At 45.1% G+C, this 26,980-nt stretch overlaps 1 protein-coding gene across 1 annotated transcript in view; it reads left to right on the top strand.

The window, feature by feature from the left end:
• Mcm6 (minichromosome maintenance 6) overlaps nt 1-26,980 on the top strand; it is a 54,465-nt gene that overhangs the window by 6,163 nt on the left and 21,322 nt on the right. Inside the window, exons 4-9 of the mRNA XM_084606844.1 lie at nt 8,184-8,346; nt 9,686-9,825; nt 13,199-13,311; nt 19,663-19,808; nt 24,102-24,252; nt 24,720-24,861. Of these exons, the coding sequence (XP_084462970.1) occupies nt 8,184-8,346; nt 9,686-9,825; nt 13,199-13,311; nt 19,663-19,808; nt 24,102-24,252; nt 24,720-24,861 (855 nt within the window). The remainder of the gene's footprint in view (nt 1-8,183; nt 8,347-9,685; nt 9,826-13,198; nt 13,312-19,662; nt 19,809-24,101; nt 24,253-24,719; nt 24,862-26,980) is intronic.

Genomic DNA, 26,980 nt, shown 5'->3' with positions numbered 1-26,980 from the left:
TTGCGTGTACTGTGCGACACCACGGACCCCAGCACCCACGCTTAGCCGTGCGTGGCATCGCCGTGTCTGGGGAAAAGGGGATCCTGGTGGTTGAGCCGATGCCGAGTGTTTGGACCTTTATGGCCCCTCGGCGGAGGCAACACACCACTTTGGCCCACGCTTCCTATAGACGGTACCCCCGGGCTGACCCACCCGGGGGAAATCGGCAGTCGCCTTTTCCTGTCCTCCACTTCATCTTTCACTTTCCTATCTTTTTTCTCAGCACTGTCCTGTCTCCTCCTCATTTCTTGTTTTTCCTTTTTTCTTGGCGGCGAGGGTTAACCTTATGTGGAGTAGCTACCCTGAGTTGCCCATATTTGGTTATAGTAGCGGTGTACTGCTGGTGTGGGCAGGACTTCTTGCAAGTTCCTGTCCCGTCCCCTCGTTGGGCTCCATGGTGGGTGGCAGGCACAACTACCGAAAACACAAACCCTTTCATGGATTCTTTCTCCCAAACAAATGGTCGCCCTCCAAACAAACGAGGGCGGACCGATGCTACAGGCCATTTCTTTGTGAAAACAAGAGAGACTTTCCCAAAGTTCCATGTCATACATAGCGAGGAGCTAGAAAAACACGCTCGAAAAATCTCCCCTTTCATAGTGTCAAAGTGTCTCACTAAAGACCTGGGCCCTGGATACAAAGTATCAAAACTTGCAAATGGTGACCTCTTGCTAGAAGTACAAACCAAGTGCCAGTCTTCCAACCTGAAAAACATTGTGTCGCTTGGGGACATCCCCGTCGTCATCACTCCCCACTGATCCTTGAACATTGTAAAAGGAGTAATATCTGAGATAGACTTCATTGCTCTCACTGAAGATGAAATGACAGAAGGACTAGCAGACCAAAACGTCATAGCGGTTCACAGAATAAAAATCCGAAAGGATAACAAGGAGATCCCTACAAAACATCTGGTTCTGACTTTCAATAGCTGCACCCTCCCAGAGTCAATTGAAGTCGGATACATCAAAATAAACGTCCGACCGTACATCCCAAATCCGAGGAGATGCTTCAACTGCCAGAAATACGGCCATGGTTCGCAAAGTTGCCGTGGCCGCAGAACTTGTACGAAATGTGCTGCGAACGACCACAACTCTGATAACTGCACCGCAGACCCACGCTGTGCAGGGGGATCACCCCGCATACTCTCGATCCTGCCAAAAATGGAAAGAAGAAAAGCAGATCATAACACTAGAAACAACAAAGAACATCACATACAAAGAGGCACGTACCCAGTACAACAAAACCAAGAGCAGATTTCAGTTCACAGCAAAACCAAATCTCGCCGATGTGGTGCGATAGGGCGGGGCACCACAACGGCCTTCGGCACCTACCCAGACCTCAAACGAGGCTGAGGTAGTGCCATCACCTGCCCCAGTGGAAGCAGCTCCCGCTCCTCCACCACCCCCAAAACAGGCTACGCGTCCTTCAGGGTCGGCGGGCCGCAAGACCTCTGCCCACGAGGCAAGGTCTAAAAAGAAGGAACACGTGCCTCTGGCACGTTCGTCCAGCACCTCAGACGAGGTAATGGACACAGGCCAGGACAGCTCTTTGCCGTCTTCGTCACAGAGACGGCGGAGCTTCTTGGAACAAACCAAAACAGACAAGGCCCGAATCACGGGCCCTGGAAAAAACCTAACTTAATTTCCAAGCTTTCAACAAAATAAGATGGCATTCCTGGTACAGTGGAACTGTAGAGGACTTCTAAAGAATATTAATGACATAAAAGACATTCTAGATACAGTCTCGCTAGTTGCACTGTGCGTACAGGAAACAAATTTAGGTTGCATGCACACGAATATACTGAAAAAATATCAAGTCTTCCGCCGAGATCGAGAGCAAGCAGGCAGACTGTCGGGCGGTGCGGCCATCATATTGCAAAGTGGAGTTCCAGCTCAAGAACTGAAATTAAACACTCCCTTAGAAGCTGTAGCAGCCACAATAATTGCCTTTAAAACTCTTACTGTGTGTTCTGTCTATCTTGAACCAAATCTTCAAATAACACTCCATGATCTAGAAAACCTTTTTTGCCAACTACCAGAGCCCTACCTAGTAGTAGGAGATTTTAATGCACGCTCTCCTTTGTGGGGAAGTGAAGAAAGTGATACACGTGGACAGCTTATCGAGGATTTTATTCTTAGTTCAGACATTTGCTTGTTGAACTCCTGTAAGCCCACATACTGTTCACCAAGGTCAGGAAAAATGAGTTTTTTAGATTTGGCTCTTCGTTCACCTTCCCTTTTTGATTTTAAATGGGATGTTCTGAACAACCCGTATAGTAGCGACCACCTGCCAGCAATAATCAGCTTATCATCCTCACCATCAGTCATGCCGACCAAACCGAAACGGTGGAAACTTCACTTAGCAGATTGGGAGCTTTTTAAAGTAGAGGCGAATCTAGGAGCAGTTTTCTCAGATGCCCTTAGTGTCGACAGACTAAATGAGTTGTTCACGACTTGCATTATCACTGCCGCTCACCTCGCTATTCCACAGTCCTTAGGTGTGGTGCGACAAAAACACAAGACGTGGTGGTCTCGGGAATGTAAGGAGGCCAAAAAGCGACAAAATAAAGCATGGGGTGTTTTCCGAAGGTACCCTACACACGAAAATCTTACAGCTTTTAAAAAGGCCAAAGCTAAAGCTCGATACATCCGTCGCAACTCTGAAAAAGAATCCTGGCAGAAGTATGTCACTTCAATAAATAGCTCAATGACGTCTAAGAAAATGTGGGAACAAGTTCATAAACTCAGTGGAAACTTTTCCCCGTTTACAATTCCCATCCTCACAGACCCTGGTGTTCAGACTAGCATAGAAGAACAGGCCAATATACTAGGCGAACATTTCACACACGTTTCAAGTTCGTCACACTACATAGAAACATTCTTAAAATACAAAAACATAGCTGAGAAACAAAAACTCCCAACAAGTGGTGGCAGAAATGAATCATATAATAGTTTTATTACACTCCAAGAAGTAAAGAACGTCCTTGCTGCTGGAAAACAGACTGCGCCTGGCCCTGACGAAATTCATTATGAAATGCTGGCTCATTTATCCGAATCCTCTGTAGAGGCACTTGTGAAATTCTTTAACAAAATTTGGACTCTGGGTAAACTATCAGAGGCTTGGAAACAAGCTGTTATTGTTCCGTTTCTGAAACCAGGAAAGCCGCCGACCTCAGCGGGCAGTTACAGACCCATAGCTCTGACCAGCTGTTTAGCAAAATGTTCTGAAAGTGTTTTGAACATCCGACTAACTTTCATCTTAGAATCTCATAAACTTCTTAATGTTCATCAGTGTGGTTTTAAAAAAGGGTGCATAACGACCGACCACTTAGTGCGTCTTGAAAATACTGTCAGGGAAGCGTTCATACATAAACAAAATTGCCTGGCCGTTTTCTTTGACATGGAAAAGGCATACGACACGACTTGGAGGTTCGGGATCCTACGCGATATAGTAGATTTGGGCATCCGAGGCCGGATGCTAAATGTTCTGATTCTATCAGGTCGTTCATTTCAAGTACGTCTCGGTACCACCTTCTCGAGGAACTTTATTCAAGAGAATGGGGTACCTCAGGGGTGCATTTTAAGTACAACTTTGTTTATTGTAAAAATGAATTCTATTAGCAAGGTAATCCCAAAATCCATTATGTTCTCGCTGTATGTCGACGACCTTCAAATAGCCTGCACATCCTCAAACATATCAATTTGTGAAAGACAAGTACAATTAACACTAAATAAACTAGACTCATGGGCTTTTAAAAATGGGTTCAAATTTTCCCCACAGAAAACAGTGGCAGTAATGTTCTCGCTGAAACGAGGTATACAGATCAATCCCAAGCTACACCTAAATGGGATTGAGTTGCCAGTAAAGAGCGAACATAAATTTTTGGGTGTAACGTTTGACAGAAAACTAACATTCCTGCCTCACATAAACATCCTAAAGAGGAAAGCCTTAAAATCTCTAAACATACTGAAGGTTCTCTCTCGGAAACGCTGGGGGTCTGATAGGGCGTGTCTTCTACATATATATCGATCTGTTGTGCGGTCTAGCTTGGACTGCGGGTCCGTAGTCTATGGGTCAGCTAGACCATCATATCTAAGGAAATTGGACCCAGTACATAACTTAGGTTTACGTCTTTCTTGTGGCGCTTACAGAACATCCCCTGTGGATAGTCTGTATGCAGAGACGAATGAGCCTCCGCTGAAAGATAGAAGGGCTTCACTCACATGTGCTTATGTCCTTAGAATAAGGTCACAGAAAAAACACCTCTGCTATCCAATAGTCTCAACATGCCGCTCACGAGTAATTTTTACAAATAAACCACAAGCAACGAGGCCACTGATAATGCGTTTCGAAGACATTTGCAGTGAGCTAGAAATTCTGGACACCTTTCCCGACACTGCACCAAAAAACAGCCCCTTACCCCCATGGTACAAACTTCCAAAAGTCTGTGATCTCACTCTAACACACTTCAACAAAAGCTAAACTCCTAAAGAGCATATAATACAAGAATTTCGCACAATAAAAGAAAAGTACTGTAATTATACAGAGTTTTATACAGATGGATCAAAAACTTCTACTTATGTTGGCTGTGCCGTAGTTGAAGAGAACTGGGAACAAATAATTAGGCTTCCTCAGTGTGCATTAATCTTTACAGCTGAATCCTATGCTATCCTGACAGCTGTAGAAAAAATAGCGAATGAAGGCATTGGGAACAGTGTCATCTACACCGATTCGTTGAGTGTACTGATGGCTTTAAATCACAGAAATGCTGTCATGCCTCTAATTGGTGACATAATACATAATGTAAAAATGATCACGACACAAGGACATAACATAGTGTTCTGTTGGGTCCCTAGTCACGTAGGCATTGACGGCAATGAAAGAGCCGACAAATGTGCTGCACTTGCCCACAACAAATTGATTCAGAAAGTAAACATGCCACATAGTGATTGCTTGAAATTAATAAAACATAAACAGATGAATAAATGGCAGTCCAGATGGAACAACCAAGAAAATAATAAGTTGCGCCTCATAAAGCCTGTACTAGGAGAATGGAAATCGAGGACACATCAACAACGTTTTATGGAAGTGATAGTATGCCGTCTTCGTATTGGACATACACATCTTACACATAACTTTCTGCTAATGAAACATAACAAACTGACCTGTGAAGAATGCGATGAGATACTCACTGTAAAGCACATTCTAATTACATGCTCAAAACTTGAGGCACTACGGAGAAAACATTTTACTATATTTTACAATCATACCATCCTATTCCATCCCACCTTGCTTTTGGGAGAAAGAGCACTTGTAAACCTAGCATCTGTTCTCAGTTTCCTAGAAGAAGGAAACTTTTTAAACAAACTATAGATTTAACATATCCATTTCCTCTTTTGCGACCAAAACATACATTAACCTTGCTCTTGGCGCATGATAGCCTTAGTTGCTTATGCGCCGTAAAACCAAACACAACACAAACTCTTCAGATAGGTTGTCGTGAGGGTGCGCGGGCGCTGTGATATCATGAAATAAATAAGCAACCGCTTTTCTCTATGGTACTTATTAACCAAGCTTACAACATTTTTCTTTTAACCATAAGCGAGCAGTTGGTAGGCATATTCGGTGGATGGTCTTGTCTTTCTCTTCAGCCTCGCATATCGCCTTCAGGACTCTTAATTTGCGTTAAAATAAAGGTAATTTTCATTATTCTTAGCACAAAAAGTATCAAAATTCAATCTATTAAGTCAGCGAAGTTTCATGCACCACACTGAGCCATCGAATAAAATTTTGCATTGTGAAGATGACAATGTAAAAAAGAGATTTACTTTCTGCGTTGTAAACTGTTTTGCCACTTAATTACTTGCGGCACTAAAATCGCCGTTAACGTAATGGCGTTTTCGTCAATTTGCCTCACGGAGGGGACATGAAACACAAGTTTTTTTTTCGCGTTTGCACTGAAAACTTTTCTTAATTCTCTGAAGAATGCGCATGCGTAAACGTTCAAGCATTAAGGAGAAAGCACGCGACTGCACAAACAGATCTGCAGCAGCCCAGCACTTGCAGAACTGGCCCCTTTCAAGAGCCACTCGCGCAGCTGTTCAATGGGAGTGGGAACCGGCCTGACTGGTCAATTATCTGGACGCCGCCGAAGAGGGCGCTTGCAGCATCCCCCTGCGAAGCTGCGGTCCCCTATTTAGGCGCTGCAGGTCCAAACAAACTATCCGAGTGCGCACGAAATGCCTGAGCCGAAACATAACCAAAACTGAAGTGGGCGCCTGTGGCGCCTCCAAGTATATTTTTGTATTTGCCTTGCAACGTTTACGTTGTCTTTTCGCCGTCGTTTACGTATGATAAAAGCGTGTTACTACTATATTCGAGACAAAACCTACGACCGCATTCAAACGGGCAACGTAATTCGCATTTGTCAGCCTCCGTGATCCCTAGCGTGTCACGTGATTTGTAGTTGCGAGTTTCGGCTGTGGCAGCGATACCTGTATTTCTGTTCTTTCTCTTTACTACCTTATAACAGCTCTGTTTTCAGTAAGAGTGGACTTTTTGTAATCAGGAATTGGCATTCTATCTATGCGAGCCCGCTTCAGTTTTCTCTTTAGTGTCCCTTTAAAGAATGGCAATTTTTGTTTTTAGGTGAAAGCCTTTATAGGCTCATGGTGAGGTTCGTGTCCATTCACTGAGAATGTGTATCGCGTGAAATTATAAAAAAAGGTCTGTCTCTGCCGGGAATCGAACCACTATCACTCCTATACCCAGCCGACCACGTTAAACGCTTAAGAAATCGATCGTAATTCTCCTTGTCTAGAGTGAGCATGATAGTCGGGATGAAAATGATGAGGTAGTTGGTGATAATGATGGTAGTAGTGATGACAGTGCATTTAGCTGATGAGGATGATAGCACCAGTGATGCTGATGACGATAGTAGAGATGAAAATGACGATGTAGTTAATGAAAGCAGCCATGTAAAGTGGCTTTTGTCATTTCCGCTCTTAAGCAGACTTAAGCGCACTCTTGTAGATTGAAAAAAATACGAGTTTTGGTATCTTGACTATTTGAGCAAACTTGATCATTCCTGTTTTGTATATAAAAAATTCGGAGCCAGAAATTATCAGGAATTTACTTCAAAAATTCTAAACTTATTAAAAGGAATTTATTCTTAAAAAAATTGCTGCTATGAGAGGTACAGATACAACCAATTTTCGAATATGTTATGTGTCAAAACGTAGCATCACCTGCAGCCACGCTTGTGAAAACTAGTAAGCCTACATTCTTTCTCCCCAAGGCTGACGTCACAGTTTCACGCTATTCACTGACATAACAGCTCTTTTCGTCTACCTTTTCATGATCTCCAAATGTATTTTTTCTCATTTCTTTTACTTTGGCAACCATGGTTTTTGTGCCAAACATTTTATGCGCTTAGTCATATCAAGACCACATTTATTATGCATAATTATACAAGGGTGTAGATCACAATTTTCAAATAGTACCAATCGGGCACCGGCTGCTGAAAACGATGTGCTAGATATAAAATTGCCTCAAAATGTGGTGAATGCTAAAGGAATTACATCAATCCATTGAGTTGTATGCAGCGGAGTAATAGAAATCAGAGGAATCATTTTTTTTACTGCTCTGTTATGCTTGTTGCCATGCCCTTTTCACTTATGCATGTCATTTAGAACAGCAGGGTTTTTAGCAGTCCTTAAAACCCTTGAAGACCCTCGATTTCCAAAATCCAATATTTGAGGCCTTGAAAACCCTACAATATACAGAGGTCCTGAAAGTCCTTGAATTTTACTCTTTGCTGCGGTTAGTGGCTTTGTTATCTAGAACACCATATCTAAATACAGTAAGTCGTAACCCAAGAAAGTAGAAAATTGATTGGCTATTGTGTAGCTCAGTTGGCAAGAGCACCGGAAGCAAAACATTGAGGTTGTAGAGATCGTAGGTTCTGATCCCGCTAGCAGTGTGTTGTTTTCTCTCTCTCTACTTTCTATTTAGTCATTTACATTTCACCCATGCTAGCTCTTGCTGTTCTTGGTTCTGCCTCGAGTATCTAATATAGTTTTGGTTAACTTAGCGGGACAGTGTCTGGTCCAGAATTTACACTGTGACGCTTGCACAATGCCCAGGGTGCGTGAGCTGACGACAGCCAAAGTGGGGAGTCTCCTCAAGATCAGTGGCCAGGTTGTCCGCACCCATCCTGTGCATCCAGAGCTTGTGAGCGGCACTTTCGTCTGTGCCGACTGCCAGACTGTCGTCGGTGGTGTGGAGCAGCAGTTCAAATACACGCAGGTAAAACTGCTGCATGCGATAATTATTTCATATGATTTCCTTTGCACGCTTCTTATCTCAAGCTGCAAGTGTGGGGTTGCAATCTATGCATATAATATAAGGCAGGTCATCAGCTTCAGAAGCCCAAAGAAAATGGCGATTACCAGAACTAGTTGGAAGCTCGGACACTCATGTTTTCCTCATGCTGACGGCAGGACATGCTAATAGCAGGTTGCGATGTAACGCCACAACACATGACCTTTTCTACAATATATATACAGGATGTCTCACATAACTTGAATGAAGGATTTAAAAAAAGTGGTAAAATAAAGCTTGGGGAAACCAACGGGATACGTTTTGAAATCATGCAGTGCTCCTCAGAATATTATTGCATTCTGCCCAATTAGTAATAATTAGCTAAGCTGAATTCTTCAATACTTTTATTACTCAGTTTGGGACCAAGTGGGCTTCATCAAGTTGTAGAAGGGGCTCGGAAACAACACATCCAGTTTTCTTTCTGCGGCCGTTTTTTCCGGCATTGAATAAAGCCTGCAAAGCATGAAAAAAAAAAAAGTCACGCAACTGCGCTCATGTGTTATAATATTGCAGCGCTCCCAACAATGTTTGGACAGACGAAATGTGCACGGTGACCGTGCCCAAGTGAGCAGCCACCGCTCATTTGGACTGGCTGCACCAGGTACACGCATGCACGAAACAAAAAAGAGCTTGCCTAGAATTAAGCTGCTTCAGTGTTTTTAGAGCGCAGCTCTTTGGCACCCGTTCCTGCGTTTCGCATCGGCGTCGCCGTTGACCCTTGTAACCAGCTCCGCAGCCGGGGCAGTTCATGCTCCTTCTCTTCCTCCATGGCGTTGACCGCACGTGTTCTCCGATTGCTGCGTGGGCTCCTGGCGCCACCGTTCGCCACTGCGCACTTCGAATATACTGTGTTGCGCTCACATTTCTTTTTTAATTTCTGTTTTGTTCGATGTTTGACTTCTGCGCTGGCTTTCTTTTTCTTTTATTCACTTTTTCTTTTCACGCACATACTGTGTACTTGCTCATGGTAAAGCAAACTTGATAAAACCAGAGCGGGTTTGGAGGTCGGTGCTGGTCATAAGGGCTTAGATAGTAACAGTGGGCTTTTGTAAGCATTTCGACCCTTTTTTCTTTTCTTATAATTTTTTTTTTCCTTTTAGATCATTATTAGTGTCACTGTTTACAGCGTCACCTCTTATAACCAGGCTGTCTTGAGAGATGGTGCGTTAAATGATATTACACCTCCTCTTCTCTCTTCGTGCTTTTGAACATCTCACTGCCTTTCCGACTCTCTTTTGTTGCTTTCCTTTTTGCATCTCACCAGCCAACCATCTGCCGGAATCCTGTGTGCCAAAACCGGACGCGCTTCATTCTTGACACCAACAGGTCGACCTTCGTGGATTTCCAGAAGGTGCGGATCCAGGAAACGCAGGCAGAGCTCCCACGAGGAAACATCCCTCGCAGGTGCGCTGGAGACGATCATGCTATAGCGAGTTTGCTTTTGCACATACTATACTTTTTCCTTGTTTGTCATGTTTTTTGTGTGCTGTGTTACGAGGGCAAGAGCTTATTGCATTCTTTTTGGGTGTGGGAATGCCTTCTGATTGCATCGTTGCCAAGATAACAAGAAAGGGTTTGCAACAGGTTGTCAGCCTGTGTGTCTCCTCTTTGTGTTAGCATGTTCCTTCTTCTGCCTTTTGTGCCTACACTACATAAAGAATGGGGCAGTTGGTTCTGGGGTACCTCAGCATAGCTTATAAGAAAATAGATTTTCATAGAAAGGCTTTGTACACAATTTCTTCGTCGCTGTTCATTCAGAATATTGGTTGGGGTGCACTGTGAGTGGTGGGTACTTGGAAATGCTGGTCTCTATGGAGCAGAGATCGCAGGCAGTCACAGAAGAGAGATTATTGTGATGTGAGAGTACAGGCGGTGATTAAGGTGGATGCTCGGTGGGCGTAGTCACGATGGGTGTTGCGTCCTTCAAAGCCTTTGTAACCTGGAGTCCTGGTGAGAACGTGGTCCTGTGCACGCCAGAGTCCCAGGACTCGTAGAGCGCAAGGTGCAGTACGCTACTCATTGTTAATGCATGGCAGGCTGCAAGAAAGTCCAATATGATGTAGGAGCTGTAGTATTGCATGTGCCGAGCTTTATTGGCGAGAGCGATGGCAATGATTTTCGCCATAGCAGTGTCTGGTGTAGTGAATGAGGCTGTCATGCATATGACGGCGCCAGATGGTGCTATGCTACATCCACGTAGACCAGAGATTGGTCAGATTGTAGTAAAAGCTCATTGCTTCGACATCGACGGGACCGCGAAAAATTGTCGAATTATCCAAATGTCGAACTATCAAATGGACAAAAAAAAACAACATGAAATGTGCCCCTGGATGACATACCTTTATTTGGTAAAGAAGTTAGTTATCACCATCTGTTTTTTCGGGCGAATTTGAGTGGCGGCAATAGCGTTAATCGCTGCCAGGTGCTACAGGCCACTGACCCGCACCGCAGGGTACCCGATCGACTCAAGAAGACAAACAGCCAGAGCACTTCCGAAGGCCTTCTTCGGGATCTGTTCCATTGCAACGACGTTCTTGGACCACGTTCTGGCCGAGTCAATGAGACGGCCACAGAATAGTATCATCTAAGGCACCCGGACTGCCGCTGGCTGGCACTGTGCCCAGAAAACTGTGAGCAGAACCCTGTGAATCTCTGTGCCGACCTTTATGGCCACGCATATGGACACAAATGCTGCGGAAGTGAGTATCTGTTCGACACACGGTCTCACCGCCACCTCGTTGTGGCGACCACGGTGGTCAAGCTACACCGCTACTTCAATCATACCTCTAGGCCGCAGCTCGACGATAATACCAAGGAACGATCTCTCTACCAGGTGTCGAACCTGTGCATGGACTGCATCGTCGAGTACAAAGGAAAGAACAATCGAGAGGACTTGCAGGGTGTCATGCGCAACATCTGCGTGCTGGAGACCAGTCATGCACGACTTCGAGCGCGAGCCGAAAAAATCCTTCGTGTGCCTTGTGCGGGCTCTCATACAGCAGACAGAGGCCATACCTCTTCTGAATATCTGGGAAGAATACCACTCTCTCTGGAAGCAGGACCAGTACTTTGCCGTTCTCCTGCGGGATCGAAGACACTTTCGCATCTCCAAGCTGATCGTCAGGTCCTCCGAGATGTTTCAACAGCCTTCCACAGCGACAGGGGAGACTGACACACGCACTATCTTTGACTATCTCCGCTACCGCTTCTTGACTTTCGTGGCGCCATTCCTCTCTGAGAAGTTTCAGTTCCTTCTTCCCTTGGGCCACACCCACCACCAAGATAATGTTCCGGCCAGGTCACTTCCCTGCCTATATTCGACTGAGAACATCTACCCTTACGCCATGTGGTTCTTTGATTCTGTGACCAACCAGGAAAGCTTTGGAACCAAACTATGGAACGAATACAAAAAACATTACGTACCTTGGCCTTAGATAGCAAGAAAGTCCTCAAAAATCACCTGATAACAGAAGACTGGATGTTGCTGGCCGAACTTGTACACATCACCGCGGAGCTCTACAATGCCAACGTCTGCATTGAGTACTAACTGGAAGCCAAGAGGATAGAACTCATTCGCTACTTCACGCGGATGGCCATGCCACTGGCGAGTCAGTCAACGTTTCAAGCATTTCTCGCGATGAAGCAATCTAGCAGCAAGCTGTATTGGATGTCCAGCAAGGTGCATCCGGATCTAGACACGAGAGTGAGTGTGAGCAGCCTGGTGCCTGGATACATGTGCCAGGAGTACAATGAATGCGTTTGGATAAATCCTACTACCGAAGGACTATTCAATGCCATAAACATGACACCAATATTCCTGATACCATCTTTGCTTCCTTATGTCTTCTTGGGCTTGATGGTGCCCATCTACTCACCTTCGACAACTGGAGGCTACATGAGGCACCACGAAACAAGCACAAATTTTACCAAACCAAGGCTTCTGCAAGGTCAAGTTTGGCGACGGATTTGTCACTATGCGAGAAATACAGAACCTTGTACCCTTGGAGATCAACACCTGACATTTCGTGGCCGGGAGTGTGTTAAATCTTTAGCGCCGCTCTTCTTACCGAGCCAGCGAGGAGGAAGAAAATGAGAAAGCGCGAATTTGTCAGTGAGGATGTGGTCAAGTCGCCATCTTGAGCAAAAGCGAACACATTAAATTCTGTCTTTCTAGACACCGCCCCTGACCTCAGTCTTTGGGTGCGTGCTCGTGGCCCATATTTAAACTTAAGGTATGCCTGTCGTGGATCTTTGGATCACGATCTGCAGGCTCGAGCTGCGCTCTCAGGTACTCTCCGGAGTGGGCGAGCTCTAGTACACACTGGTCTGTGCAGACAAAGGTTGTCGGACAAGAACAGTAGCGTATGCACCTTGCAATGTCTCAGGAGGGGTCTTCTTCTTGGCCCCGCTTGGACGGTAACGCGGCCGTCGAAGCGGTACCGTGTTCCTGCCAAAAGGCGCCAATGAGAAAATCGACTAGACACCGGAGTGGACCTGCGGCCGAACGACAATGACAAGTCGTCCGGACATCTCTCCGCTGCCTGAGGCGGGAGAAAGGGAAAGAGAAGAATAACTGGGGAGCGGGCAGTGGCCGTGCAAAAGGCTGCCGCGGAATACCTGAACTCCACACTATGCACTTTTGGATGGCAGCACCATCTGGAAGCTTCCAATAAAAAAGGCTGTTGCTTCTTTCTCCCCCTTTATTAAATTTGCCTAGTTGCTGTTAGGTGGTGCTTAACAAGCAGTTTTTATGCTATGTTTTCTTTCTTATTTTCAGCGTGGAGGTGATTGTGCGTGCAGAAGCGGTTGAAGTGGCCCAAGCTGGTGACCGTTGCGATTTCACGGGCACACTTATTGTGGTACCAGATGTCAGCCAGATGACCACGCCTGGTAGGTGGATGTACTTGCTATTTTGCATCATTTGTGGCGTGCACTCCATGCTGCATTATGCGCTCAGGTGAAAATGCTTGTGAAGGAGCTGACTTTGGTTTTGATTCCTTAATTTTACAATCCAGTGCTAGTGTTTTAAGCCACAAAGGGGGACGTGGTCTCGAAGCCATTATCTAGGGTTGTTCAAATGTTTGAACATTTCAAATATTGAAGCGAATGATGCGTTAGTTGATTTGGGTTTTTGAAGTGAACATCATTATTTGAATATTTTTGAAATACTTCGAAGCTGGAACTGCTGAAGAAAAAGCGATCAGTAGTCTTATGCACTCTGACACTTCCATCAGAGCAGTGCGATCACATTGCACTGTGTCCACGTGCATCGTGAATAAAGAGCGGCAACTGCATGCATTTACTGAACCTTCGATGACAGTTCTGTTCAGCATATTGCCGACAAGCGCACACAATATGGGACAAAGTCCAGATGTAAAAGCAAACACGTAGTGGCGGCAGCAAAATTTGGCGCAGGAAGTCAGAATGAAGAAGTACAGTACAACCTCGTTAATTCGAAGTCATCGGGACCGCGAGAAATCTTCGAATTAAGCGGGTTTTCGAATTAACCGAACACACCAAGAAATAAGACTTAGGCAAAAAAATTCGTTGCAGGAACGTGTTACCTTTATTCGGCATATTTTGAATTACTACTGAAAGTAATCAGAGATGCTGGTTTGCCGCGTCCGGTAGTTTGCGGCTCCTAAGGTCATGCTCTCGAGTTGGTCAAATAGACGAAACATCTCTGAACTTCCACCGCGGCACTCAACAAAACTGCGGATAACGTTCAGCGATCCAATAACTTCACCAAGAGCAGGTGCTCGGGGAGGCTCGTCGGTGTCGTCGCTATCGTCGCTGTCATCGCGCATGTTCGTACCAGCAGTGATCTCACTCTCCAAGTCAGAGTAGCCAGTCTGCTCTTCGCTCTCAATGTCGCTTCTCAATGTCGCTTCGCTCTCAAGCTAGGTCGTTGGCCTTCTCCCGCAGTAGCGTTCCATTGACGGGAAGGTGGGCAGCGTTTGCTTTCTGCAGCCAGCGAAGCAGAGCAGCTTCCACATCTTGATACGTGGGAGCCCGCACTCGTGACCACTTCGAAGAATAGGTCTTGCCGTAAGCCTCTAGTATTTTTGACTTGTTGCTCAATATTGTGGACAACGTAGAGAGGGGCACGCCATGCCTTTTGGCCAACTCGGTCTTCGAACAAGCGCTCTTGCCTGCTTTCTGGATCAAGCGGAACTTCTGCTGCAGCGTTAAAGTCTTGTACTTTGGCATTTCTGCACTGCTACGATCACAAAGCTAGCACTTATGCACAGTCCCACCCAAAAAAACGGCACAGTAGCCGACCCCTAACCACAGCGCACAACACAAAGAAATGGCGCAGGCGAGACCGGCGCGGCGGTGGTGGTGGCGTACTTGCAGCGTCGGAGGCACGGGGGAAGAGTGGGCGAAGCACACCAAGGGATGGAGTGGGGGCGAGGTCACATGATAAAAACCGGTATGCCCGCCGTGTTGCAGTGAAGCACGTCTTCTCCTCTGCAGGCGCGTGTTTCGGCGGTGCGCGAGGCGCACTGTGGACCGATTTTTGTGCAGAGAGTGCTCCGGCTGGGGCGCTTCGCCTATAAATCATCACCATTACTATGTGGCTTTGCCTTGCGGCTCCGTAGGGCCGTCGTTTCGCCGGGTTTGCGGCGAAACATGGATCAGGCATTGCCGCATAGCAGTCCAAATTTTCGAATTAACCGGGCTGGCGCAGGCCGCCTGTTCGAATTATCCGGCCAAATTTACATTGGAAAATACGGGACCGCAGAAAACCTTCGAATTATCCAGGATTTCGAATTAACCGAGTTCGAATTATCGAGGTTGTACCATATTGCCTGAGGCAAACGGTCTGTCGGTGTTGGTTTTCATAGTTGTGGTTGTGACCAGAAAATAACTTCGAAGCCGACAATATCATACTGTTTGATAAGAGGTGAAACATGAGTTAGTGTAGGTACCACAAAAGCTGGAACTACAAAGCTTTTTGTCGAATTTGCACAGTCTTCACTTCGGAGAGCACAGCCATTTTCTTAAAAGACTACAGATGCCTAATTTTTGAGTTTGTGTTTTATCCTTTGTAATGATGCATAAGACATTACTGTACACAGATCACCACCGTGTAATATTTGCCTATGACTGCTGAGTAATTTGTTATCGAATTCCTTTTCTCACCTGTTTCAATTTCAACAGCCGAGCGATGGTTGTGACGTCAAAGTGAAGTCTAGGCTACAGGAGGGATGAAAAGGACAGCAATATAATTTGTGCCTATGTTTTTTTAATTCGCTACAACGCTAAAGCCAGCCTTCCTAAAAATATAGGGATAACGAAAAATGAAGAGTCAGTGATTGTAACACTGTTTTTTCATGCTGCACATGACCTAGCCTTGATTGTGATGTCACAGCCATCTCTCGGCTGCTGGAATCGAAACTCCTGAAAAAATAAAATTCAATTAAAAATTATTAGTGATCGTAGGCGAACACCGCGTGGTGATCCATCTATAGGTATGTCTTCCGTATCATTAGCAAGAAGAAAAATGACACCAAAATTTGGTGTCTGTATTTTTCTAAACTGACACGTAACCGAAGACTCTGCCCATAGTCTCCTGCAGCAGTAATCGTGCATGCACTCTGCGGTCACCACAGTTTGCCACGGGAATAACTTCAGTGCAGTCAAATTTCTTTACTGCGAACACCACATTAACGAATTTGTTTAAAATCCCCAGCAGATTTCTGATATCTTAATGTAAAAATATTTAAGAACTACAAATTTCAGAATAATGTACATAATTTATTTTTTATTCTATAATCAAAGAACGTCAGTATTAAGAATCCGGATAAAATTTCTGTGTGCATGTCCTGTGTGGGCTGCATTATCATCATCAGTTCTAACTCCTAGGGCCACCACAAAGCTGTGGTTTAATATGCTTTAGCCAGCAGGCCTACCTGCCTGCCTTTTTTCACTGTGTTGTGTGTCGTTCACCAGTCTGTCGTTTCGTGCCATTCGCGTGTGCTGGTGGGTATTTTTTGTTGCGGACGACCTTGTTTCTTAGTTCATGCGTGATCCGACGATAAATGCAGCCAGTGATGGCGCCATGAAGAAGCAAAAGTAGTTTTTGGTCCGCTCAACTTCTTGAAAAGGCTTTCGGCAAGTCACGCAAACAGTGAAGGCTCAAGTGCAGGATACAGTCGCTGACCATTTTTTCGGACTTGGCGGGACCAGGGAAATGGTCCGAATAATTGAACAGTCTGAAAAATTCGTCAGCTTGAAAAAAAAAAAAAAAAATTACTTTTCTGCGAAAAATTAGTTTTACAGTTGAATCCCGCTATAACGAAATTCACGGTGCACGAAAAAAAATTCGTTCTCGCGGAACTTCGTTATCGCAAAAATTTGACGTGAAACGCAGAAAGAATTGCCCAAGCAGCAGCAAAGGCGTTTAATGCCAAAAATCTGTAAGCTTGGTTTGCTTACGCTTCACGGCGAGCAACGCCGTCACGCGATTTTCGCACTCGGTCAGCAAACCCATTGCAACATCGTCGTCTCGGACAGCAACGAAATTCCTGATGACATCAAAAGCGTCCATCACCTGTACGGCGGTTGCCGCAGCCGGCGCTTCCTGTACGTCGTCGTCTTCTTCATCGGAAGAGTCCTTATCATTCCGGGCAGCTTTTATGATCTGCTCATCACTCACATCTTCGTGAACAACAACACAAGCGTCAGCGCCGATGTATTCGTCGAGCTCAAGATTAGGCGGCACGGTTCCTATTTCTCCCAGCGCTTTCCAGGCGGCCGCGATCCCCGGAGCCGGTGACGCCTCTTCGTCGTCGTCTGTAACGCCTGGTGTTAGGCCAGCAGAGTGTACGGGTCGACCTTCGGCAAATCCGGCGTGCCTGAAACAGTTCACAATTACTGAGCGCCCCAGTGTGCTCCAGGCAGCAGACATAATCTGCAGTGCCACGTACAAGTCCACCTTCGTGTCTCGGCCGGTTTCAGTGTTAAAAAGCAGCCGCTGAATTAACCTCCCGCGGTAAGCGCGCTTCAGGCTAAGAATCACGCCCTGATCGAGAGGCTGTAAGACAGACGTGCAATTGGGAGGGAAAAACCTCAGCTCCGTGTTAGTGAGCTTGACTTCGTCGGAGTGATGCGCTGAACAATTGTCCAAAAGCAAGCAAACTTTACGGCCCTGCCGCTTCATGTCGCGGTCGAATGCCATCATCCACTCGGTGAAAATAGCGCGGGTCATCCATGACTTGTTGTTCGCCTTGTACTGCACAGGTAGGCTACGAGTTCCCTTAAAACAGCGCGGCTTGGCACTTTTGCCTATGACTAACGGCGGACGCTTGTCCGAGCCATCCATGTTTGTGCAAAGCAGCACTGTGATGCGTTTTTTGCTGTGTTTGCCGCCATGACAGCGCTGCCCCTTGAAGTCGAGCGTCCTAGCCGGCAACATCTCGTAGAATAGCCCGGTCTCGTCGGCGTTGTAAATGTCTGCAGGCGCGAAGTTGCTTAAAATTCCGGCCATATTACTCGCCTTCCAAGCAGCTGCTCCGTCCACGTCTGCTGACATTGACTCGCCGCACAACACTTTTCCAACGATGTTATGGCGGGCCTTGAAACGGTTTAGCCAGCCAATGCTGGCTTTAAAATCATCAATGCCAAGTAGGCATGCATAGTTCAAGGCTTTCTGCTGGACGATGCTTCCGGACAGGGGGACGTTGCTGGCTCGTGCTTCCACAAACCACGCATGCACTGCTTTGTCCAACTCTTCATGGAGGGGCCGCGTCACCTTTTTGTGCTTCGAGGATGTGCCTGAAGCAAGTGCCATTCTCACGCTGTCCTTATTGCCTAGAATCGTTGACAGCGAACTTGCAGGAATTCCGAAGTCTTCAGCAATTGCTGCTTTCTTCCTTCCGCTTTCTGCTTGGGCGATTATTTGAGCTTTTTGCTCAAGGGAAAGAGTTTTGCGTTTTTTCACTTGCGTTGCCATCGTGTCCTGCGGATGAAAACTCGTCGTTGTCGAAGAGAAAGGCAGCGAGTGAACAACGCGACCACGACACAAAGCCAAAATGGCGGAACTGCAATCACGTGATTTCATGCTTAATGTGGCTTTGGATTTGACTTGGACTTCTCGCCAATAAAACTAGTTTCGGTTTCGATTTTGAACGCGAAAATTTCGTTGAAGCGGAAACGCTCTGCAAAAATGGTTCGTTGTGCAGAGAAATTTAGGCCATTAATTCTTATAGGATACTCGCGGGGAATAAAAAATTATTCGTTGTCGCGGAAATTTCGTTGTGGCGGTATTCGTTGTGGCGGGACTCAACTGTAAATGTCATATACTTTGCTTCTCCCCATGTTTCGTTTATATTCAGATAACAGGGAGTTATAGCATATCGAGATTTGGCTGTATTGCTGTCATCTATTTGAGTCCGAAATTTTTTAACTTTTGATCTCTAAACGACCCGAAATATCATTCAAGTCTGAATTATTGGAGTTAGAATAATCAGTTGGCTGCTGTAGTTAATTTAGCTTGAGGCATTATATTTATGTTTGTAGACCTGCTCTGCATGTGGTGTCATTGTGCTTTCTGGAAGTGTGCCATAGAATATGGGTGCGTCAGTAGCTCACACGTTTGCATTGTTTGGTAGAATTTGAGTGTGTGTAAGTATGGAGTACTAGTACCTTTCTGTCTTTAAGACTGAACAATAATTGCATGTATGGTTGTATGTTTAGTTTGTCTAGTCTCACCTTTTTTTCTGCGGTGAAAGCCTTACTTGGCTAGTGTACGGCATGGATAGGAAGCGTCTGCGGCAAGGGACGAAAAAAACCTTGTTATGCCTCGCTGGTTGGCATAGCAACGAGCCACTAAAGCGGGACAATGGCATGAACAACAGGTATTCCCGTGGCAGGGTGTTGTCAAAGGAAGAGTGGTGGAGAGTGCGCCGTCAGAGAAGCAGAACGAGTGCAGAGGGCATGCATTAACAGTCGCGTAGTGACGCGCACCACAGGAGAAAGCATGGGAATCGGGAATCACGCAGCGCATTGCGCGAGCAAGCCTTCATACATGTCAACAGTCCTAAGTGTCTCAGCTGAAATTTCTTTCTATGCGCCGTTTTCCCACCGTGACTTCTTGGTGGTTACGTTCGTGTGTGATGTGCTCAAGATCAAGTAAAAAAGTGTGTTCTCAGATGTGTTGGTTCATATGGTTAAAATCACTATCTGAGGTAAGAGAAGTTCTGGCTTGTAGTCGCAATGAAGGTTTTATGCATCCAGGCCTGCGCACGGAGAGCTCAGCCCACCACAGGGGTATGGAGGGCTTCGAGACTGACGGTGTGCGGGGCCTCAAGAACCTCGGCGTGCGTGAAATGTCTTACAGGCTCGCTTTTCTGGCTTGCACTGTTGAACAGACCAACCCCAGGGTGAGTGAGTGGCCTCATGTGCAGACATCTACATTTATTGCTTTCTGTCAATCACCATATCCCTGTCAGACCCTGCGTACACTGTAAGGAAGTTGTATTTTGCAGAAGTTTTTAAAAATGCCAAACTTCTGCATCTAAGTGCTATTAAAAATTAGAGGTTATGCACTGCACTCCCATATAGCTTACCAAGCACTGTGAAAACTGCAAGGATGTGCAGAAGGACCCACAATGTTCAAGAAAGGCTGAGCTGTCGGACTCAGCCAGGAACAAAAACTTGGTGCTAGTTCTCAGTATTCCATTTAAAGAGCCTCTAAATCCTGCCTGCTCTCCTCAGTTGCTACATATTGCTTTTGCTTTTTGTTTTTGTTTTCTTTTGCATTCGAAATGTTCTCGCACAAATAAACAACAGAGCAACAGAGAAGCTAGCTCAGCAGGACAGTTTAATACAAAATTTTTCGGTATGAGCCCTTTGCTTTTCCAAAGCTGTCGGCACATGCAAACCCTAACGTTTTATATGCAGCGACGACTGCAGACTACAGAGAGAGCAAGCAATGGCAGTAATTAATGCGACATTAACCGATAGGCATGGATTTTATTCACCGCGGGTTAAGTGGAGAAATATGGGAGAGGTCTTCGCCCTGCAGTGGGTATAGTCAGGCTGATGATGATGATGATGGATTTTATTAAGGCTATATATAATGAAGTCTATCGCAGTTACAGCAAAACCTCGTCATAGCATGACCTGTGCAGGCCCAGGGAAAAGACTGGATGCCATACTGAAAACAGCCCAAATAAATCCACTGATGCAGCACTCCAAAGATTATGCCTGAGGTATTCCATGAAACAGGGCACATGTGGGAGCTGTTATCCACATGCGACCGCTCAAATCTGTGTCTGTCACCAAAGTGGCCTATGAGACCCGTGCTTGGCCGAGCGGGTACAGCTCATCTAGCATGCAGGCAGTTTCTGCAGTTTTAGAGCCCTGGCATCTCCAGCATTGTCGTAAACACCTGTGTAGGATGATGATTTGCCTGTCACTATCAGACCGCGCTGGTGAAGTCTCATTTGCACTCTTTCTCTAAACCTGAGAGAAAAAAGTGATGGTTTTTGCATCTTCTTGCTGCAAAACTTCTCCAAAGAGCTCCTCAGAGTCGCTACCGGTGGTGATCAACACTTGGAGCTTCAGGAGGGTAGGAAACCGATAGAATCCATTGTTCCCCATTTACTCTAGCGCCACTTCCTTTCATAGCGGCCGGAGGAAAGCCTATTGAAGCATTGTCAAAAAAAAAGAAAAGAAAGCTTCGTCGTCGTGCATAGTTCGAACCACTGCTGATGGAAAGGGGAGTACTTTCCAATCAATGCCGTTTTGGCAATGCAATGAGACGGGAATGAATCAGTTGCACAGTGATGCCACTCGGTCAGCTAAGCACCAGTGGCGCCTTTGTCACATTGAGGAAAGCAAATAGTTTTGCTGCAGCCTGGCTAAAGTGCACAGCCAATGTGTCAAGTCGTGTGGCAGTGATAAGCCAAAGCTGCGGCAATGGGCAGACCTGTGGGCTCGGGTGATGGCTGCTCAGATACCAGCGCCTGCAAAGACGGGGCAGCAAGATTATGCTGGAACCCCTAGCGAGGGAAGGAGAGTTCTCTCCCTCTCTCTCTGGGCACAATATAAGTTGCAGGCATATTTTTTGCAAGCTGAAATCCTAGCAGTATTGCTATGTCACTGCATTTACGAGAAAACTTAAGAGAAAATGTGAAAGTAGGCTTAAACTCTGCAAAACGTGGTGACTGGTCGTAGGAAAAAACGAAATTAAGGAATCTGGAGTTTGGAACGGAACCTGGAGTTTGTTCCAGTAACTATAATCCTTCATATGGCTTGGCTTTGTGTGCTAATTTAGAATATAAATTCCTGCAAGAACTGCAGAATCTTCCCTTACTGTCGCCATCAGAGTAAAAGATCTGTAGAAATATCCCCATATTTTTTATGCTTATCTTTATGTTCAGTGGTGGAGACTAACTCTTCAAGAGGTGCTCCCCCTTCTTCTGCTTGTTGAGTTATTGAGTGCGACAGACGGGCTATGTCATACTTTGCAACATGCTGCAGCAAAAGCTGCATACTGTACTTGTGAGTACCATTCTTGTGTTGTAGGAACGATTGCAGTTGAGTGCTGTATGTTATCAATGGTCAAGCGCTTATGTGGAGTATCCTGGTATTTTAAAGGGACAGAACACTGGAATTTAGGTCTCGAACTTTTTCCGGCGCAATCAAAAGATTGATGTCTAAAATGTTCGATTCCACAGTGGTTTCGGTAGAAACGCTGTAGAAAATTTTACCGAGAATTTTTCAATCACTGCATGCGCCTGTTTTTATGTAGTCTGATGCGGGAAACTACGAGCAGCGACCGCGATGACGACTGGTGGTAGACAAAAAAGACGTACTGAAAACAATTATAAATTTCACTTGCCGGACTGTAATTAGACATCTTTGCATAAAATAGCATCCTTTTCAGTTTCCACACTCAAGGCTGTTATGGCACAATAACGCACGCCTCGTTGACGAAAGTTTTAGTGGGCACTATCATAGCGTCATTCACGGAATTTTAAACATTGTGGTGCCATCTCTTGATAAAAGCTGAAAGCATGCCTCTCGCGGTGCGAAAGGAGGGGTGGTTTTTGTTCAAGGACGCACTGGAGAGAGCGCAAAATATAATAAATTACAAGCGTTTAGTGGGAAAAAAGCACAGTGTGCACTTATGAAAATCAGCTATATTTTGCTGACATATAGTCACGTGGGGTACTACAGCGAAAGTAATAGGGTTTCTCTGCTAGATAGCGCCTCAGTTGTTTTTATGCGATTTTCAATAACAAATTAAGATTGTAAAACCTAATTTCTTTGATATTGTAGTGCTCGATGTAGACTATATGAGGCAAGATCTTTTCATCTCCACCATAGTATTGACATATTTTGGCCAGTGTTCTGTCTCTTCAACGTGATAGCATTAAAGGCCCCGTTCACCGAAAATCCAGCGGCCGCCGTTGACGTTGTGAGCGTGGCGCTGGCAGGCGGTAGCTGGCAGCTGACATAGCTGAGCACTGACTGGACGTATGGTTGCCTGACGTTACATTTGGCAGGAGCTGCCAACTCAGGCCTCTCCTTTCATATGGAAGGGTGATATCAGAATCAGCCTGCCAGGACCGTTGCATTCACATTACTCCTAGGCCACGCAGGCACATTCATGTGGCTTTATTAAAATGGGGCTTTATATATGGGGTGGTAGCCTACGCTATTGCATCATACTCTTAAAGGCAGAGCTTAAGTGCCCCCATAATTTTTAGACTTACATCTCTAAAAATGTGAGTGGACTCTCAGAGTAATGTGCCATTGTAGGTCTACTCACTTGTCGGTTTTGGAAAAATGAAAATGGGCAAATTCTGTTTTTATTGTAGCTAAATTGAGAATTTCATTTAGTCTGAAATAAATTTTCATGTCATGTTGTGATCTAGTCAGGAAAAGCGGGAAGGTAGGCCTTAAAGTTAATATGCAGAAGACCAAGGTAATGTTCAACACCTCTTAACAGAGCAACATTTTGCAATAGGTAGCGAAACACTGGAAGTGGTAGGCGAATATGTATACTTTGGACAGGTGGTAACAGATCCGGACCGTCAAAAGGAAATACCCAGGAGAATAAGATTAGGATGGAGCGCATTTGGCAAGTACCTGCAGGTTATGACTAGCAGCTTACCGGTATTGCTGAAAAGGAAAATATATAACAGTTGCATCTTACCGATACTTACCCGTCGGGCTCAAACATGGACTCTAACGAAAAGGGTTTTACTTAAGCTGAGGACAATGCAGAGATCTATGGAACGAAAAATGGTAGGAGTAACGTTAAGAGGTGGGAAGCGTGCAGAGTGGGTCTGAGAAAAAACTTGAATCAATGAAATTTTAGTGGAAATCAAGAAGAATAAATGGCCATGGGCAGGGCATGTAATGTGAAGAGAGGAAAAACATTGGTCACTAAGGATAACAAATTGTATTCCAAGGGAAGGAAAGTTAGGTGAGTGGATGAGGTGAAGTTTGCAGGGGTCAAATGGATGTAGCTAGTACAGGACTAGGTTAGTTGGAGTAATATGGGAGAGGCCTTCGCCCTGCTGTAGGTGTGGTCTAGTTGATGATGGTGATGATGAAATTTTGGCACTCAGTTGTCTGCATACTAAACAATGAATTTTACAAAACGTAGGTATGTTTCACTGACATGCACTGCTGCTCGACATTGCACTTTTTGTTTGCAGTTGGGGGGCAGAGCTGCATCAGCGGAAGAGCTGACTCCAGAAGCCATGAAGCAGCAGCTGACACCCGAGCAGTGGGACCGCATCTATGCCATGAGCCAGGATAAGAACCTCTACCACAACCTGATTGCTAGCCTGTTTCCCACCATCCATGGTGGGTCTTTTGTTTTGTCATGTTGTTCTAGCTGAAATAGTGGAGAGGTTGAGGCACAGCATAATCAATGTGTGGGCAAAAGTTTGAAAGTTAACCCCCCCTCCCCTCCTACTCCGATTTGCGGTCACTCTTTCTTTCTTGTTGTGCAAAGTCCACTTTCTTCATGGAAGTGTCGTGGCTGTTTTGCTCCTTGACAGGGTCTCGTCACGTGAGAGACCATAAATTGCGAAGGCAATATTATGCAAACATTTCTGCAGAAGCTGCAATGAATAGACAATTATCTGATGTCCGTAAAGCAGTCATAGGCTTAGAGGGCATCTTTCTTACGTTGTGGTCATGTGTAAAAGTCGAGGGTTCAGTGCAATAGAATGTAATAATATAAGAGGCGATTCACATGCTCGAGAATTTGTTCTTTGAACTATAGTTCATCGTTGCGGCCAGTTATCAGCTCAGGCTCTAATGTGCAGGTAGTGACGAGATAAAGCGTGGCATCCTGATCATGCTTTTTGGTGGAGTGCCGAAGACGACTGAGGAAAACACCACGCTGAGAGGCGACATCAACATCTGCATTGTCGGGGACCCCAGTACAGCCAAGAGCCAGTTTCTCAAGTAGGCTGTGTTGCATATCTAGTACTTGTGTGTTTTAATTTACCGTATTCACTCGAATGTAACGCGATGACCGACTTTGCATACTGCCCAATGGGAGAAAATAAAACCACGAATGTAACGGGCGATAAGCGCTTGAAAAAGTACCCTTAATAGACATTATGGCCCTTGCGGTCTCAAAAAAACGCTCATTCATCATTGTCGGAGGAGGTCACGTTCTCAGAAACCGAGTCTTTCTTTTCACTCTCGTCCTCCCAGATGATGTGTCTCACTGCAAAGGCTTTCCAGAGGAAGCATTTGCAGTCAGGCTCACATTTAAAAATCACCTTCCGCTGCATCCGCCGCCCACATATAGTAGATTAGTAAACGTCTAGCTGTCGAGCTGGCGCAGAATTTCCGATTTCTTCTGCTATCAGAATAGCTTTTCTTTTGAAGCGAGCGTCATACTATGCATGGCACGTTGCCATCATGCGAAATGCGATAACAACAGGAGTAACTGCGCTAATTCACTGCGAAAGATGCAAGAAGCGCGTTTTACAGGTGACAACATGCCTACGAGCAAAAAGTGCTATGTTTTGACTTCGAATAGATTGTGATTCGGCTGATTTGGCTTCCCTGGTACCCATGCTGCCAACATAACATCATGAAACCGCGGAAACCGAAACCAAGAGCTGACAGATTCAATATGGCTGCGCCTCAGCACTGCTCTGGGCCAACCAAATCACAGTATACGATTATAACGCGAGTGTTGACTTTGAAAGCCAAAAATCATGAAAAAAACTGACGTTACATTCGAGTAAATACAGTATATGTAGTGTGGAGCGTGCTTCCTGGGTATGCACTGCAGGCCTAAAAGAGGGCATGCAGGCTGTCAAAGAACAGCTAAGCAAAGAACAAAATAAGGTAGTTGCTCTCCTTTTACTTCTAGGGAGAACAAATATGATGAAAATGATCTCCTTTATGCAACTCGTGAACTCGGTGAACGAGGCTGTATCAGGTAGATAGAGCCATTTCGTGTTTTTTGCCCTGTTTAGTTGTGAGGATTGCTCTTATAGAGAAATATACTCCTCAGGGCCTAATATTTCAGTGGGCTTTGCCATTGTAACATTAGCGTGCACAAAGCCACAGAACTTCTTTGGCCAAATCTGCGTGATGTGTGCACTGTAGTGAGTTGCCATTCTGGATCATTCATTTCATGGAATCCCAAGTATAGACACATACATTTTCTGTTTCGGTATTTTTGCTCTAATCGATCCACGATGGTCCAAAACTGAGAGACTGCAACCCAAAAAACCCTAGCACAGCTCAATTAAGGGGAGACACTGGTCTTAAAATGAAAATTTTTATTTTTAGAGATATAATAACGAAATTGGGTGTGTATATGTATTTCTTCCTCCTGTTTTCAAAAATGTAATTAGTTTTACTCTATCTCAATTAGTTCTAATGTTATTGGGAAATAACCAAAGCCTAATTTGGTAATTTCTTACGGGTCGTTAGGACAGTTTCCCTCAATATTTTTTCGTTCCGATTAAAATGTAGTTGTAGCCAAAGACCTGCCATGTGGAGCTATGCTATTTATATTATCATTGATGTACATCACAGTATAAAAATATTCAATTATGTAGATGCCCCACAATTCGAAAATATAATTAGCTGACATTATTGTTCAATAAATTTGATATGTTCAACTTAGCAATATAAAAATAGCATAGCTCCACAGTTCAAACCTTTCTGAATTCAACGGTATAAGATTTATTAAAATTGCACCACAAAAACCCAATGAAAAGTTCCGTAAGGCTAGTCATGTCACCAAAAAACATGAAGCTGAGAAAAACTCATTTGAAGTTTTGACACTGAGTGCAGAAAATATTGGGAAGAATCTTCGACAACGGATGTTACTCAGATGTTCCCTATCAGTTTCCCTACAAAACAAAACAAAAAGTGTCTTATTCCATCCAAGGAAACATTTAAAAAAAAAAAATGTCGAATGTGTAAGTGTGATGAAATTATAGAGGTTACTTTCGAGAAATTAGGGGTTGACTTTTTTTTTTTTGAGGTGAAAGTGAGGACCGGGGCCAAGGAGACGAGAGCTCCACCAGGCAAACAGTTGGGGAAGAGAACT

This window comes from Amblyomma maculatum, chromosome 6, assembly GCF_055883805.1.
Source record: "Amblyomma maculatum isolate TAMU_Amacu chromosome 6, ASM5588380v1, whole genome shotgun sequence".
Lineage (NCBI taxonomy): Eukaryota > Metazoa > Arthropoda > Arachnida > Ixodida > Ixodidae > Amblyomma > Amblyomma maculatum.
The sequence above is the reverse complement of the archived record's forward strand: the minus strand, read 5'-3'. Positions and strand labels throughout refer to the sequence as shown.